This window comes from Dendronephthya gigantea, unplaced genomic scaffold (genome assembly GCF_004324835.1).
Source record: "Dendronephthya gigantea isolate DGI-Jeju-01 unplaced genomic scaffold, DenGig_1.0 000249F, whole genome shotgun sequence".
In the NCBI taxonomy this organism is placed as follows: domain Eukaryota; kingdom Metazoa; phylum Cnidaria; class Anthozoa; order Malacalcyonacea; family Nephtheidae; genus Dendronephthya; species Dendronephthya gigantea.
In genome coordinates, this window is record NW_021163259.1 from 49,541 (window position 1) to 67,338 (window position 17,798).

General features: G+C 37.8%; 1 protein-coding gene and 5 non-coding genes across 6 annotated transcripts; all 6 read right to left on the minus strand.

Annotated features, from left to right (window-relative positions):
• Positions 1-144: 144 nt before the first annotated feature.
• Positions 145-217, minus strand: Trnat-cgu. Its single transcript has one exon. It is a non-coding gene; the product is annotated as a tRNA-Thr (tRNA).
• A 2,113-nt stretch (positions 218-2,330) lies between these two features.
• Trnat-agu lies at positions 2,331-2,403 on the minus strand. The gene has a single exon. It is a non-coding gene; the product is annotated as a tRNA-Thr (tRNA).
• Positions 2,404-2,506: 103 nt separating this feature from the next.
• Positions 2,507-2,579, minus strand: Trnat-cgu. Its single transcript has one exon. It is a non-coding gene; the product is annotated as a tRNA-Thr (tRNA).
• A 482-nt stretch (positions 2,580-3,061) lies between these two features.
• Trnap-cgg lies at positions 3,062-3,133 on the minus strand. The gene has a single exon. It is a non-coding gene; the product is annotated as a tRNA-Pro (tRNA).
• A 395-nt stretch (positions 3,134-3,528) lies between these two features.
• Positions 3,529-3,610, minus strand: Trnas-uga. Its single transcript has one exon. It is a non-coding gene; the product is annotated as a tRNA-Ser (tRNA).
• Positions 3,611-6,098: 2,488 nt separating this feature from the next.
• LOC114540723 (cytochrome P450 3A16-like) lies at positions 6,099-17,083 on the minus strand. Its single transcript, XM_028560850.1, has 5 exons — positions 16,781-17,083; positions 15,881-16,119; positions 13,738-14,052; positions 6,895-7,393; positions 6,099-6,355 (listed from the first exon to the last, which is right to left on the minus strand). Exons 1-5 carry the CDS (start codon positions 17,019-17,021, stop codon positions 6,126-6,128), a joined length of 1,524 nt encoding a protein of 507 aa, XP_028416651.1. The 5' UTR covers positions 17,022-17,083; the 3' UTR covers positions 6,099-6,125.
• Positions 17,084-17,798: the final 715 nt, after the last annotated feature.

The window sequence follows — 17,798 nt, forward strand, 5'->3', positions numbered from 1 at the left end:
GGTTTACTAGACCAGTGCTCTAACCACTGAGCTAAGGAGGCACCCAGAAAAAGCATGCATGCGCAAATAGAAATGTAAACAAATATTTCAAAAAACGTATATAAATCTTTTACTCAACCTCATCATACACAGTTAAAAAAATTAAGCCTTATCAGAGAGTTGAACTCCGGACCCCTGGTTTACGAGACCAATGCTCTAACCACTGAGCTAATAAGGCTAACCCGTAATACTTTGAAAAAGATATAATGAATAACCCGCGAAAAATAGTTATTCCTGCCAAGCTAAACCTAAAAGGGAAAATATTAGTATTAAAGCTTGGTCAATCAGGTTTAAGAGACTTCCGTTAATTCGTGCGGAAAACATCCGATTTTGCTGTAGAAAATTAGCTTAAGAAGGAGCAATAATTTCTGAATAGAGGTCGTTTTGACAAGAGGTAATTTCGTTCCAGTCCAATCACCATGTTTATTTACATTTTTAGTAACCGAATCAGAATGCATAAATTTGAGCACTTGCGTTAAAAGGATATAATATTAACCATTTCACATCATTTATTAAAAATTTTAACTAATAATAGATTTTATTAAAAATTTTAACTACTCTGACTGGTATTTTTAAAAAAATGCAAAAAAAATTATAACGTGTATTTTGAAACGAAATTCTACCTGGTGGAAAACAATTTATTCGTGTTGTATGAACGTCTTTCGGAATGACAAGAATCGTAGTCGACAGGATTTGAACCTGCGCGGGAATATCCCAACAGATTTCAAAATTACCTCATAAATCTCTTATTTTGCTTTACCACTGATAGCTTGGAACTTAGCTGTTGATTTTACCACACATTTTACGTCGTGGGCACATTAATAGGTTCTCTGGAAATGGTATGTTTTCCCAACTGCTTTTCATTCGCCAGCCGAGTTCGGGAATAATAATAAAAATGAGAAAAAAGTAAAGGGTCTCGTGGAACTCGCGGTGACGGTTGGCGGAAGCTTTTATCATAGGAATTGATTATTGATAGAAATCAGGCAGTTCACACTTCACAAGGCGTGTAAACAGATCATGCATCAGTGATTGAACATTGAGTAGCATATCCGAGATAGCAATTCAACTGCAATCAATGGCTACTAATTTCGATTTCGAGCATGAGCGGTTTTGGTCATGGACGTTAAGTTTTTATTTCACTTATTCTCTAAGGTATCATATATTACACGCTTTTTTATTTCAAATAAGAATTTATATAAGATGAGCCTACACAAGAAGTTTCAAAATTTACCATGCCCAAATTTAAGGGTTAGGTAGTTCCCTATATATGAACAAGCTTTGCTATTGGTAGATGATAACAATAAAAGACAATAAAACACAATGAATTATTATAGAAATTAAATACTTATTGAGTTTAGGTGGAACTGAACCCCGTCAGAGATTCAAACTCTCGACCCCTGGTTTACAAGACCAGTGCTCTAACCACTGAGCTAAAGAGGCACCCGTGAAAAACATTCGTGGAAACTGTTGATATAATTGATGCAAAATCCTAGCGCACAATTTTTTTACCAGGGTGATACTTAGATTAAGTTGAGAGAGTACATCTAATGTTTGAACGAGAACACGTACCACATTTTTTTCTGAAGAAAATACAACATAATTATAGAGCATCAGCAAATTGTTGTCAAAGGCTGTTCTCTTTCAAGCGTGAGGGGCAAACAGGGCTTGGGAATCGAACCCGTGACATCTCGCACGCTTAGCGAGAATCATACCACTAGACCAGCAAGCCATGTGCAGAACCCGGGAAGTGTTTTTTTCGCATATTTCATCTCTCACAATAAAGACGATGTATACCATGCATGGAAAAATATAAAAATCTTTTCATGTCATATTTATTACAAGCCAAGTTACTCTGAGTGAAAAAAGACTTGTATAGGAATCTTAAATCACTATAGTTACCCAGACCAAACAAACGCAATGGTAGAAAATAGACGATTATTGTTAACACGATAACAATCTAGGTTTTAACCCTAGAATCTAGAGCAACGGAATTGGTTTCATTCAGTTGTAAACATTTTTACCGCGTAGCTGAACTATGAGGCTACACAAGAAGTTTCATTATTTATCATGCCCAAGTTTGATGGGTAGGTACGTTACCTATATGAACAAGCTTTGCTATTGGTTGATGATAACAATAGAACACAATAAAACACAATGAATTATTATAGATATTGATTTAAAAAAAACAAGTCATAAACATTGTTCAGTATCGTTCTACATATACAAGAAGCCGGTCAAAAAACTCGTTCATGTTCGTAGATACTTATTAAGCTTAAGTGGAAGATGTCGAAAGCCTCGTCAGAGATTCGAACTCTGGACCCCTGGTTTACTAGACCAGTGCTCTAACCACTGAGCTAAGGAGGCACACGGAAATCACATGCATGCGCAAATTGAAATGTAAACACATGTTTCAAAAAACGTATTTCAGTCTTGTACTCACCCTCACCATGCACAGTTAAAAAAAGTAAGCCTTATCAGAGAGTTGAACTCCGGACACCTGGTTTACGAGACCAGTGCTATAACCACTGAGCTAATAAGGCAAACCCGTAATACTTTTGAAAAAGGTAAAATGAATCACTGGCGAAAAATGGTTATTCCTGCAAAGCTAAACCTTAAAAGGGAAAATATTGGTGTTAAAGTTTGGTCGATCAATTCAGTAGTTTTCACAAACACCATGAGATTATCCTGTAGACGATGGCAATGGTAATCATACGGTGATATGGTAGTTGAAAATGTTACATGTTATAAAAAATATGCCACGTACTATAACAAAGTCGCACGAATTCATTTTCCTGATGTTCAGTACTTGTATATGATGATTGACGAGGTCTTCCCGCATTGTTGACATGTTTACAACGTCTACATTTATGCATACTACATCTCCTCCTTGCACGTATATTGATAGGGTTGATACTGCATGTGAAAAGTTTTATCGGGAGATTGCAACTTGAGTTCAACACTGCTTTTTTCTTGAAAGAAAGAAACTCAATCGCGAAAAAATTTCAAGTTTTGAGTGCAAACAGGGCTTGCACGGGAATCGAACCCGTGACCTCTCGCACCCGAAGCGAGAATCATACCACTAGACCAGCAAGCCACACCTGGGGAGATCGTTCATTATCTTTCGGTAATTTAAAAAAATTCCGGTATATCACATGAAAAACTAAGCTGTAAGAGACTTCCGTTAATTCGTGCGGAAAACATCCCATTTTGCTGTTGAAAATTAGCCTATGAAGGAGCAATAATTTCTGAATAGAGATCGCTTTGACAAGAGGTAATTTCGTTCTAGCCCAATCACCATGTTTATTTACATGTTCTGTAACCGAATCAGAACGATTTCACATCAAGTATTAAAAATTCAATTTTAACTACTCTGACTGGTATTTCCTAAAAAATGCAAAAAAAATTATGTCGTATATTTTGAAACGAAATTCCACCTGGTGGCAAACAATTTCTCCGTTTTAAATGAGCATCTTTCGGAATAACAAGAGTCGTAGTCGGCAGGATTGGAACCTGCGCGGGAATATCCCAACAGATTTCAAGTCTGTCGCCTTAACCACTCGGCCACGACTACATAATTGCCTCATAAATCGCTTATTTTGCTTTACCACTGATAGCTTGGAACTTAGCTGTTTATTTTACTACACATTTTACGTCGTGGGCACATTAATATAGGTTCTCTGGAATTGGTATGTCTTCCCAACTGCTTTTCATTCGCCACCCGAGTTCGCGAATTATAATAAGACTGAGAAAAAAGTAAAGCGTCTCGTGAAACTTGCGGTGACGGTTGGCGGAAGCTTTTATCATAGGAATTAATTATTGATAGAAATCAGGCAGTTCACAGGGCGTGTAAACAGATCATGCATCAGTGATTGAGCATTCAGCAGCATATCCGAGATAGCAATTCAACTGCAATCAATGGCTACTAATTCCTGAGCGGTTTTTTATTTCAGTTATTCTCTAAGGTATCATATATTACACGCTTTTTTATTTCAAATTAGAATTTATATAAGATGAGCCTACACAAGAAGTTTCATTATTTACCATGCCCAAGTTTAAGGGTTAGGTACGTTACCTATATGAACAAGCTTTGCTATTGGTTGATGATAACAATAGAAGACAATAAAACACAATGAATTATAATAGTCATGTCATAATACATGCCAAGTTACTCTGAATGAAAAAAGACTTGTAGGAATCTGCAAGCACAGACAGCATGGTTACGGTATACATAAGCTATTGAGCGATCGACCCTACACCACATAGACCGGGCTTTAAATTTGGAATCAATCAATCGAAAATTTAAATTTTCAGTCCGGGTCGCTTTTATGGGCTAATTCTATGGGGTGTCACACCATGCAACTTTCCCCCGTGCATATACTAGTGCAATGGCGTTCAATGCCGCTGCGTTAACTAGACACATATGCCAGCAGTCTCCTCCCGTGCAAAGTGTCTGGTGTTAGACAAAGTAAATACTCAAGTAGTGTGGCACATTTGAGGCTCACCACAGTTCCCATGTTTTTAAACAATTCATATAGTTTTCTATCAGATCATTACTAAACTTTTTAATGTCAAAACTTGGGATTTTTTTGGAGAACATTCTTGCCGTCATAGAATTGTGAACATGAAAATAGCCATTTCATATTGATATTAATACTGCATGTGACGTAATTGTGAAAAAGGACTGTATTCCTATTATTACTCCGGCGTCAGCGACGGAGTTGAAAATTCGCCCCGGTTTTGTTTTGTTGTTTTTTTTTATTTTTTTTTATTTTTCGTCGTCGCAAGTCTGAAATGGCGGGAAACATTCTAGTACTTAAAGTGTGTATGTGACTGTATTTATCTACGTCCCAGTCTTGTCTCCCAAGAGTTGTGGTGCACAGCTTTGGCTAATTTTCCGATGCGCGATTCGATTTCGCTCGCATGATACGGCAATTCCTCCAAGAGGAACAAATAAACCGTTCTTTTCATGCTTTTAGATTAAGTTTAGATCAAATTGGGGTAAGAATATATTCAATACATGTAGATTCTGGTCCTATTTTAATAATATCGCTGCTATTTCGCCGTTTAACAAGATGATGTGGTCGTGTATGGGCGCGTTGACACGTCGTAGTTTGCACAGGATTGAAGATATAATATATAAGCGCCTATTCCAAAAGCAAAGTGTAAGACAAAGCGAATATATCATGCGGTTTATTTACATTTTTGAACAATTGAACTTCTATACTTTTTAAAGTACGATGTGCTTCTGAATTTCGCGATCGAACATTTAGGTTCGCAAGGCATCTAAAGGCGAATATGAACTGTATTGTTTATGTTCAGAAGCTCTATATTGAAGACTGGCACGTGCGCCGGAGTTAACGCCAGAACAGGCGTCTAGTTTCAATATTAGTTGCACATTTTACCAAAGCATTTTATAATCATTACGCTTAGTGTTTGCCTCCGAGGGGAAAGAAAAGCAAAACAAAACACACCTTAAAGGAACTTGGAGGAAAGAAGGAGTAAGAAATTCCGTGAATGCGAAAAAATTTTAACGAATAAACCTTGCGATAAAACTGCATGTAAATGCGCCTACAAATCTACGTTGACTATCAGAGGTATAGCACCTTATGATTGAGTTTTGCCATACTTTTTCTATCAAACCAGTATTGCACATTATTTACAGCATATCCAATTATATGGATTGATACGGATTACCCGATCGTTGTCGAATTTGTGCGTTTATTTGTCATAGCGACTGTCGACAGGGAAGATGAAGATGTCTTGAAATTTGAAAATATGCTAAAAAATTATTTTGGAATCACTAAATGTTCAAATGTTCAAACCCCCTCAAAACTATAGGCTGTCTATACCTCTTTTTCACGATCCAACAAAATTTAGCGGCTTTTCTACACACCGCCGATGAACGTCATGCTCATGTGCAAATGTCGAAAAGAACGGGAAAAAACTATACCTAATTTACATACAATGGAATGCAGATTGAACAAAAATACAAAGTATTAAAAATACAAACGTTAAAAAAGGTACGAACTACATTTTTTACAAATATTCATATAGTAATTTCTCACCCTTTGTTGGTTTTTCTCCTCTTACTCTGTAATCTTTCGTACTAGAAGTTCCATATTGGGCTTAGGTTTGTAAGTTACAGACATCGAGCCTTCAAACGACATTCCAGGAATCATTAAAAATGAAAATCTTCGGATCAAGGCAGAAAGTACGACCTTTATCTCCATCAAAGCAAATCTATAACCAATGCAGATTCTAGGACCTGAGGAAAATGGCATGAACGCATAACGGTGGTTGGGATTGTTTTGCATGTCTAAAAAATAGATAGGCGTCACCAGGGCCTCTCACAGAAATTTTGGGGCCCGGAGCAAAATTCGGCCTGGGGCCCTTTCACTATCGGTGCAGTTTACTCCTATTTTATCTTATTTTATCTTATTGTATCGCATCTGTATCCCGTTTACACTATATCTAATGTATTGTCACAGCAAGGCTAAAATTAGAATCGGTACTTGGTACCCAGTTTTTATCTATTCTCGGCCTTTCAGATCAATGCAAATTGGTACAGGTACCCATTCTAGCCGTGCCGCGCCAAGAAAACTATGGTTTGCAAGTTTTTTACAGGGGAATAAAATTTCAAATAGCCAGAGGATTGACTTGATAAATGAATTAAACTATGGCTGTACGGGGGTTAAACGTAAATAATTTATAAACCCCCTAAAACGTATGTATACAGTATGTCATAGAACTTTACTGGTTTGTCAAACTAGCTACAATCAAATGAATATGAAATTGCTGGTGGATCGTTATTGCAAAAGAATGGTTAATCAAACCATACAAATTAAAGTCACTTACTTGGTTCCAGAAATCTCTCCGGATTGAATGTCTCTGGATCTGACCAATATTCAGGTTTACGATGGAGGGCGTAGAGAGGTATAACAACCATGGAACCAGCAGGTATTTTGTACCCCAAGATGTTGTCCTCTTGTATTACTTGTCTACGGTACACCGGTGCTGATGGTCGAAGGCGCAATGATTCATTAACCACGGCTGTAAGGTACTCCATTGAATCGTAGGTTTCCCAGCACTCTTCTTTCTCATTTAATGTAACTTCAACTTCCTGGCGAAGTCTTTTTTGCACGTCGGGATTTTGGGCAAGGAAATATAGCATCCATGACATGGAGACTGCACTTGTTTCATGTCCAGCGAATAGAAATATGAATATCTGAGAAAACAATTCCTCTTCATCCATACCTTTGCCTGTTTCGTCATCAACAGCTTCAAGAAGAAGATCTAGTAGATCTTTTTGTGCGGTTTTTTGTTCGATTTTCTTATCAATCTTATCTTGGATTACCTATATAAATAACATTTGAAGAAAAAATAAAATTTTGATTCTTCAAAATTGAAAATTTAACACCCCAGTAACCCTCCGCGACGATTATCTATAATTATATACCCCTCTAAAATTACGTAACACTGAACAATATACAATATTGATCAGTGCCACCGACACACGCACACACACAATACACGATGCTCTACTGGGTGGCGCAAAAAAGTTAACCTGTTTGATTGGGCATATAATGATCTCACTCCTTGCTCCGATTTGTATAACTGTATATTTTGTTTCTCTATATTATATATATTACTTTTCATGTGCTCTGACTTTTTCTCGCTTCCATACACTTTCTATATTATTGTCTGTCTCTAACTGTCAATCAGTTCTAATTCTATTGTCCAAGCTTAATTATCTATAAATAGCAGTTATGTATATTACATCACCTTTTTTTTTTAAACAATGTTAACATTTAACAAAACATAATTCAATCATATACTGAATGTCCAAATCTATCAGGTTTTCCTCTGACTCGGCTCGATCGTCGTGTCGGTATTTGATCTTGATGTCCAACATTTGTTGCTGCTGGTAGTGTGATGGTATTGTTCCTCTTTTGATGACGTTCTTTCTCATTATCGTCATCACTGTCGGTATCATCCCTTGGCTTTGGTATGCGTTTAAACTGTGACACATTTCGTGTGATAACGTGTTCGTTCTTGCTTCTTGCTTTAACCTGTAAATGCGATCTGTGTGTGACTACGTATGGAACGTTGTTGTTGTAATTCGCAGTCAATTTGTTCTGCTTGTCCTGACGAACTAAGACATACGCCTGTATTCAAAAAGCTCACTCACACTCAAACTCATTGAGTGGGAGATCTTAATCTTCTCATGACGTTTCAATGGCGGTATTTTCAGCCGAACAGGGGCTTGATTTTCAGTGATTTACCTTATATCTTTTCATCTATTGAGAGAAAACTTTCTCATTGATCAGCATTAACAAAATTTATATGTCACACTCAATGAGTGTGAGTGTGAGTGAGCTTTTTGAATACGGGCCATAGTCTCCTATCTTAATTTCACTCTCTTTTACGTTTCTTTTTTCATTCGCATATTCTTTGTTGTATCGCTGTCTCTCCATTTCATTCTTTTTAGCAATATTGTGTTTGTTAACAATGTTCCGCTTTTTCAATTCTGGAAGCTTTCCTTTTACTGTACGGTTAAATAGTAATTCCGCTGGTGGAACTTTCGTGGAAGAGTGTGGTGTTGTCCTGTACTGTAGCAAGAAACGATAAAGCTCTTGCTGCCAGGGTCTTCTTTCAATGTGAGCGGTTCGTAGCGTTTTTCCAAGGGGCTGCATGAATATTTCCGCTTCTGCATTGCCCTGGGGCCATTTAGGTGTTGAATGAAAATCTTTAATTCCAAGAGCTGTCAAAAAACGATTATATTCTGCACTATTGAAAGGCGGTCCATTGTCTGTCTTGATAGTTGTTGGGATGCCATGACGGGCGAACATTTGATCTAATTTGGGTATGACCGCAGAAGCTTTTGTCGAGCGTACTACTTCCACTTCGGGATATCTGGAATAGCGATCAATTGCGACCAGAAGGTATTCTCCTGAAGGAAGTGGTCCGTAGAAACCCAAATGTATCATCTCCCATGGTCCCTTTGGCATTGTTGTCGTTGATATTGGCTCTTGTGGTGGTGCTTTACTCACTGCTTGACAAGGAATGCACTTCTCTATTATTGCTTGCACCATTTTATCAATATTCGGAAACCAAATCTTTTCTCGGATTAATGATTTCGTTTTGGTAATGCCAAGATGAGTTTCGTGTGCAATGTTGCTGTAGCGATTCTGGTATCACTATACGAGAACCACGAAGAACCACGCCCTTTGTTGTCACAGTAAGTTCGTCTTTTACTTGTTTATAAGGCTTGACTACCTCGTAGTGCCACTTGTTGAGCTTTATAGCTGCCCGAACTCCTCGTAAGGTTTTGTCCTTGTTCGTTGCTTCTTCGATTTCCTCTATCGTCAGTGCTTTCGGAACTCTGGAGCGAGCAATAAAGTTTATGTGCTCCTCTGTCATTTTCTGCTGTTTGTAGCTTATTTCTTTTGGGTGGCGCGATAGATAATCAGCCGGATTGTTAGCTCCTGGCTTGTATCTTACTTGAAAAGCGTAAGGTTGTAAGCGTAACACCCAACGTTTTATTCTTGCTGATGTTTTGGAGTTTCTGTTGCCGTAAATTACTTCTAGTGGTTTATGGTCTGTGATTAGAACGAATTCGTTTCCGTACAGGTATAGATGAAAATGTTCCACTCCCCAAATAATAGCCAGCGCCTCTCTCTCGGTTTGGGAGTATTGTTCGACTTCTGTTAATGCTCTACTCGCATATGCCACTACTTTCACGTCGTCTTTTCCTTTGTTTCTCTGCGAAAGGATTGCTGATATGCCGACTGGACTAGCATCAACCGTTACCAGTGTCTCTTTATTTTTGTCAAAATATGCCATGCACGATGCTGAAGCTAAGGTGGAAGTTAACTTGTTGTATGCGTTCTGATGAATGTCGGTCCACACGAAAGGTGTATTTTTCTTCGTTAATTGGCGCAATGGAGCTGTAATGGTTGCAAATTTCGGAATATACTTGGCACTGTAGTTTGCCATGCCGAGGAGACTTCTTACTTCAGAAATGGTTTTGGGTACCGGCGCGTTCTTTAAAGCTTCTACACGTTTGGGGTCAGGTGTGCTGCCGTCTTTGGAAAATACTTGTCCGAAAAATTCCAGTTTGTCATTCAAGAAGCTACACTTAGCTTGATTCAAGCGTAGTCCTTTGTCGGAGATTCGTTTTAGACATTTATTCAAGTTTGTGTTATGTTCTTTCTGTGTTTTGCCATATACTAAATTGTCATCAGCTATATTCTTTACTCCGACTAATCCTTGCAATTGGGTTTGTAAAGTGTACTGGAAAATCTCAGCAGCTGCATTGGTGCCATAGTTCAGCCTTTTGTATCTGAAAAGACCGATGTGTGTACTGAATGTAGTAATGTAACGACTGTCCTCGTGTAGTTCTAGCTGATGATAGGCCTGTGTAAGGTCTAATTTGGAAAAACACGTTGCTCCATTTAACTCAAAGCTGATGTCCTCAACTGTTGGAATAGGGTGTCGTACCCGTTTTATAGCTTCGTTGGCAGCGCGCATATCGACGCATATACGAACGTCCTCGTTCTTTTTCGGTATACTGCTACAATTGGCGATACCCAAGGTGTAGGTTGGTTTTCTGGTACCCGTTCAATAATATCGTCTTTCTCTAGTTGTTCTATCGCGTTCTGGACCTTCTGACGTATGTGATAGGGAATTCGGCGTTGTGGCTGTGCTCGGGGTGTTGTTGTTTCATCAACGTTTAATTTGATTTTCCCTTGCTTGAGTTTACCCAACCCGTGGAAAACTTTTGAATGTTTGTTTAGAATATTTTGGAGTTCACGATCTTTTGTTTCAGTTACTTTGTTAAGATGAAAACTTACCAGGCCAAGTTCCTCTGCCGTTGTTGCTGATATTAGATTTCCGCTGTCTATCGTTTCTGCCACGTAAAAAGTTGCCACTGCAACTCGACGGCGAGTCTCAATAGCTTCCTCAAACTTGCCAATGAACTTTACTGGCTTGCTAGCAGTATACGCAAACGCTTTTATGTTCGTTTTCTTTAATTCTATTCCTGGTATTTTCTCATATGTACCTCGGTCGATGACATTGATCGTTGCGCCTGTGTCTACGGTAGCTTTGAACGATCGTCCGCATACTTTAACATTGACTTTGGGGGTCTTGTCATTAGAAACTGTGTATAAATATTCGTTGTCAGAACTGTCCGTCTCGCTCTGAACTTCATTTAGTGGATTTAGTGGTCGTTTGTATTTCTGTTTCGGTTTTATTTCATGTTGAAAAGCTTTTGTCTGACGTTGCATCTTTCCTCGACACACTCGAGCAAAATGGTTGAGCTTTTGACATTTGCGACTTTCTTTACCTTTAGCTGGGCATTGTCCTCCATGAGGATACGTACCACCGCAATTGTGACACGTTTTCGATGTTGTCATGGTCAGAAAATTCGGACATAATTAAAATTCTACTTCCGCCTAATTGGTGTGTCAAGCTTCGTGAGCTTATAGTAAACTGTAATGCGCACAGTACTAAACGCTATAAATACAGCTTTAGGTGGTCGATTATAATTTGCCTTAATTGCTCGTTGCAGAGAAAGTTAATCTTAATATTTTGAGGCAGTATTTCAAAATGTTTTATCAGTATTCGTCCTGCATTTTCAAAACAAAGTTTTGGTCATTTATCACGTTGAATACCATATAAAACGAAAACCGTAATAGCGTAGAAATAAGATAAAAATGCAGAGCCGACATAAACCTTTACCAGCAAAATATTACTTCAGGACCTTTAATATGACATGAATTACAAGAAACAACCAGGGCAAATTGCAAAGATGCAATGATTTTCTCAAATTTTCCGAAATTGAAGAATGCGCAATATAATTTATAGTTCTGCAAATAAATAATATTTGGACAGATATGCAAATTTGCTACGGCAATCTGCATATTCCATGTCCGCAATTTCTGGCCATGTTTCGATGATACTTTGTTAACACGATCTGTACGTATTTGTGTCTTTTGATTCGATGTCTCGCGCGCTTGAAATGTACTCATCTCGGCACGGCGATCATCGATGAGTGATTGACTTCAGATCATATGTTGGGTCTCTTAATGCCTTTTTTCGAATCCGTGAAGATGAACCAGCCGTAATAATTTGTTGTTCGATTTCGAAATCTGCGTTGTGGAAAGAACAAGTCTGTGCTAATGTCCGTGGTCGTGTATGGAATTGATCAAGGGTTTCGTTCGGTTCTTGTTTCGCTTGTCTAAAGCGGTAAACTGCGTATCGGCGATTTTCTTGCGGTTGGAAGTATTCGTGAAGCTTTGTTTTCGCGGCTTCGTAATCAGTTGCGTCTCCCGTATCAGGTATTTGTCTAAATATCTCGCGAACCCGTTTGCCAGCTTGATATAATAGCAATGCGCGTTTTCTTTTCTCATCCGTAATCCCACTAGCGAGGATGAACATCTCGAAATCTTGGATCCAAATGTTCCAGCGCGTGCCTAAGCTTTCGCCAACATCGGCGTCTGGATTAAACTCTGGCAATGGTTGTAGTGAAACCGATTGCGTATTTACTGTGATATTTTCTTGTGGCTCGGCTTGTCCTGCAGCCATTCTCGTCACCAATATAATGATCTCACTCCTTGCTCCGATTTGTATGACTGTATATTTTGTTTATCTTACTTTTCATGTGCTCTGACTTTTTCTCGCTCTCATACACTTTCTATATTATTGTCTGTCTCTAACTGTCAATCAGTTCTAATTCTATTGTCCAAGCTTAATTATCTATAAATAGCAGTTATGTATATTACAGGGCATAACGTCAAAACTAAGAGGCCTGTTACACTGAAATAAACTTCTTCAGATTCGTGAATCTATATACCATGTGTATTTTGATACTTTATTACCCGAGATATTGCTGTTTTATTTTTAATACGTGTTTTTGAAAAGTGCAAAAAATAGTCAAAAATGGCATATTAAATAAGAAAAGATAATGTTCATTTTCAACGTTTTTTGTCGTTTGAGCATTGTTAACTAACCCTGTCATATTCTGCGCAAACCCAAACTCGCTGTTGTATCGTTAAACGAGGCATATTAAGAAAAGGACAACCAGAATTCATGCGAAATTGTTTGTTAAATTTGTGCGCCACTGAAACGAATTTTAAAAACCTCACGCTATAAATCAAAATTTAAGCTAGACATCAGAGAAAATAAAAAACACAGTTTTAGTACAATAGCTCTTTTAATTTAAAAGTTATACTCAATGTACCACCTGGTACATTTAATCAGTTAATATCACATAGTCGTAACGTCTGTTTTTCAACAAGGCGAATTTTTTCGAGTGAATATTCTTCACGGTTTTTAGAACGAGTTGATAGTTTTTTTATCAACATTAGAAGGACAATCACTTCGCAACTTTTTCTTTAAAAAATATGTGTGCATAGTTGACAAAATTATAGTTGATGTTTTATTTACGTTCATAGAAATTTGTGCATGAAAAACACGTTGTTCTTCTATTTCCTAACTTCATGATTTCTAATGATAATATCAATGATGAATAAATATATTATACTGTGCATATGCAGTCAGTTCGGGTGAAAATTGTTTGAAAATAAGCTTCCCCACCTGGACTACAGCCCAAATGAAAGACCAAAATGTCATATACACATGTAAATTATCGACTCTTAGGAAAGAAGGATTCAAGTGATTATTTCCTGTTCTTACCTGCTTCATAAGTTTCGTAATGATTTCGATTCCTGCTCGACGTTTTTTAAGCGATTCAATACGCCATTTAAGAAATGGGAAGTAGTTAACAAGCAGTTGCGTCAATGAACTCACACCCTGATTTACGCCAGAGAACAGATTGGTGAACGCAAGGGATAATGCGGAATCACCGCTTTTTATGGTATCAAAATCATAGCCAAATACACATTCACCTAATGCATCCAATGCCAGCCGCGTCAAATCGTTTTGCACGGGCAGGCGACTCTCTTTACGATCGCTATTCTGTGACATCATTTCTATTTTGTTTTCCCAATACTGAAAAAAAAAATTAAACGGATGAGACAGAGTTTCATGTACCGTGACGGCAAAAAATAAAAAGGAGTTCGGAATTAAATTTATAAGGTTTGATATCCGAAATCCACGCACTGGGATCCAGGATCCATGTATATTTTCCTGTAATCCGGAATCTAACATATCATATTAGAAAAATGAATGGAGCTCATTTCAGCATAAAGTTGCTTTCTTTTAATTTGTTTTGTTTTCTAACTCACAAATTTATTTATTCTTTCAGGTCGCTTGAGCTAATATGTGAATCGCATTCTGACGGATTTCGTCAGACATGAAGTAATTATGTACCTGCAGGAAGCAAGGGATGCGCGAGTGGAGATATTGAACTGGGGCCGGTTGTATCAAGCCCGTTTAGCTTAAACAATGGTTAAGTTTAAAATAGAAAGCAAGTCTATCGTTTTACTCAACAAGCAAACTAAATGTTTTTAACCTTAATACAAAGGTACTGTTTACAACTACATATTTAGTGCATAATATTCAAGTTCACTCATTCAAGAGAGATCTAAGAGTGCTATCTAATTTTGATTTATCCACCGTTTAAACTAAACGGGCTTGATATAACCGGCCCCAGAGGAAGTCCACGGACCTGACCTTATTCAAGATTTGATCAACTATTTTAAAGCCTCCAGAGATCTTGAATTTCCAATTTTAAAATGGAATCCTCAATGCACGTGCTGGCGGGATCCTATTCCTAGCATTTGTTGTCATTTGTCATAATTCGTCGGAATCCAAGTGTATAACTTTTTGTGGGTAGCCTGCCCTGCGGCTAAGCACTATGTAGTCGAAAAAGTGTCCGGTGGTGTGTCGGATATAGCTACTAAAAATGACGAACGGTAGGCTCGACGCTACTTCCGGTAAATATCGTTTGTCAAATTTTAAAAGCGAAGGTATAAAGTACTTTAAAGTTAGTGTAATTTTTGTGACATTTGTTATTTCAATCGCTCGTTTTTCCCACTGTGGTCGAGGAATTTGGATCATAATCGGAATATTGGAGCGTACATATAATATATTCGAACCAAACTTGCCTGCACCGACGGTTTGCCAGGCGCTCTACGTGTCGGAGGTGCACGTATCAAAATAAAATAAACTTTTTTATCAGGGTAATGATTTATGGAATACTTGATACGAATGCTGGTATACAGTGTGCAGCCTATGTCATTGTATGCAATAACTGCTTAGAAAGAATATAAATCTGTTTATATTTGGAAGTGGTCAATTCTAAACACAAGATGTCCACAAGTGTGAATAGATTGGTTCCACTGATCTCAGATAAGTGATTGGTTTCTAAGGCTTTCAGACTCAAAGGCTACCCACATGTACGCTATGCGTACCTATTTTCTAACTCGTGAAAAGGCTGCTGATAGTCGTGTTCTGAATAATTAGTCACCATATAGCACTGTTCATTGCATTACCAACTTTTAGATATCCAGAAATCACAAAAAAATGCTGTATATAATCGAACTGTATATTTACACATTTTAAATCGCCACAATAATTTCAAGCCAGAAAGTGAAACTAATTAATCTAAAGCAACAATCGCTGTAGAAAATAACACAAAATTGGAAATAACACAAAAAACCTGTTGACATAAACCCATACCACGCAGGAACATCGATATGCCTTGACTCACAAGAAACAACCAGGGCAAATTGTAAGTATTCAATGATTTTAGTAAAAACTGAGTAATAAACAGTGCAAGGGTTTTTTTTATAATATCGATGATATAAACTTGTCATACCACTGTTTCGTTCAACCTTTAACCCTGGCAACACCATGTTAGGAACATATTATTTACCTCTGCAAGTGAATTGGCCTTTTCCTGTAAACATTCAACCATAGATTTTAAGTTGTTTACTTTAAATGCCGGGTTGAGCATTTTTCTCATTCTGAAATGCTCCTTTCCATTTGCTAAAAACACGTGTCGTGTTGGTAAGAACATTTTAAAGAAATCACTCGATCTTTCATATTTGAATGAGTTGGATACCAAGATTTGCTTTAGAGCATCAGCGTCACTAATTATGTGGAATGTTTTGCCTGTAATTTGAATAAAAATTGCATCACATGTGTTATCCCACACCAATGTGTGAGTCTTTTCCACACTCACACTGTTCCAAGGGGAACTGAGCACAGGCGTAACTAGAAGGAAAATTGGAGAGGGGGGATTTCTATAGTAGGCCCGACGGATTTCTATTGTAAGCTATTGCACTTAGAACTGGATATATGAATATTCACCTCGAGACGAGACGCAAAAAGGTCGATGTTTAGAGGGCCCCATTTCTGATAAAGAATGTCGAAAATTGTTGGATTCAGCACCGGCTCTGGGAATATTTCCCCTTCTAATTCATTATCAATTAATTAACTTTATTTAGCAATAGCGACCTCATCTTAAAGGTCATATTTACCACAGGGAATTTTGGGCTTCATGAAATTTGTGGCATTTCTAACGATAAATTTACGGCGACAAACTTTACTGACACAATGTAATAATCATTATTATTTATTCTAGGCTTCTTTAAAGACATCATGGCTCAGTGCTAACAAATTGATAAAGGACTGGTATATAGGGGATCTTTTCGACGTTCGAGCGAGATATTCAAAACAATATGTGCCAGTCTACTATGTATTTAAATAAAATTGATATACGCTGGGTTGAGCAATATGACATTTAATTGGATCAAATTGTATTCCTGCTTACCAAATATCCCAAGTGGTCGAAATCGAATTATCGGTCCGTAGGCTTTCACCCATTCGTCGAAAGTTTGCATCATGTCTTTGCTTTTCCTAATTTCAAGCAGATGCCCGATTATAAACCAATCTCCTTTAGGGCTTGGAATGTCTGATTTACTAAATAGGTAATTTACCGCCTTCCACAGCAATATGAGAAATGTTAGAGCGACTGCAAGGGACAGAAAATTGCTGCCGACGTTCCATGCCATGGTTGAATATCTAAATAGTTTAGATTCGGAATATTGGATAATGTTAGATAATAACTCAACAACGCTCTGCCACTGAGTGTCGATTGTTGAAATCCTCAATCAATTGGAATATCGGATTGCCAATTGCGCAATAACAACGAAATACATGACGTGAAATACAGCCATATTGTAAATGAGGAATACCAAAGAGACCTTGGTTTAAACTGGTTTTCAAACAATTACATATTGCCATAAAGTTTTTGATCGAAGCTACTTCTAGAGAAAATCGAGAATGCACAATGCAATTCATTGCACTTACCAAATGATATAATTTGGTATTTTAAACTTGGGATTTCTTTCTTTGGAAAATATTCTCGCCGGCATAGAATTGTAAGCATGAAAATAGCCATTTCATATTAATATATTCCTATTATTACCCGTATTCCTATTATTCCATAATTGGATTTCATTACATTTTACCAAAGAATTTTGCATTATACACTTAATGCCTACGTCCAAGAGAAAAGGAAAGCAAAGCAGGCCTTTAAAGGAACTGGGAGGCATGGAGTGAGAATTTCCGCCAAGTAGTTGAAAAAGGCTAAACCATACGCTGGCAACATTTGCCCAAGATTTTGTTTGGGTTTAGAAGGTGGTATAGGTAGCGGTTTTGGTGGTGCAACTGTTTTGGTGGTGCGACTGGTAGTGGACTTGGCTTTGGTGGAAGCCAAAGTGGTGGATTGGGCGGAGTGCGGGAGGGGGTGCCGGAGGAGGTTCAAGTGGTAAAACTCGAGGTGGTGC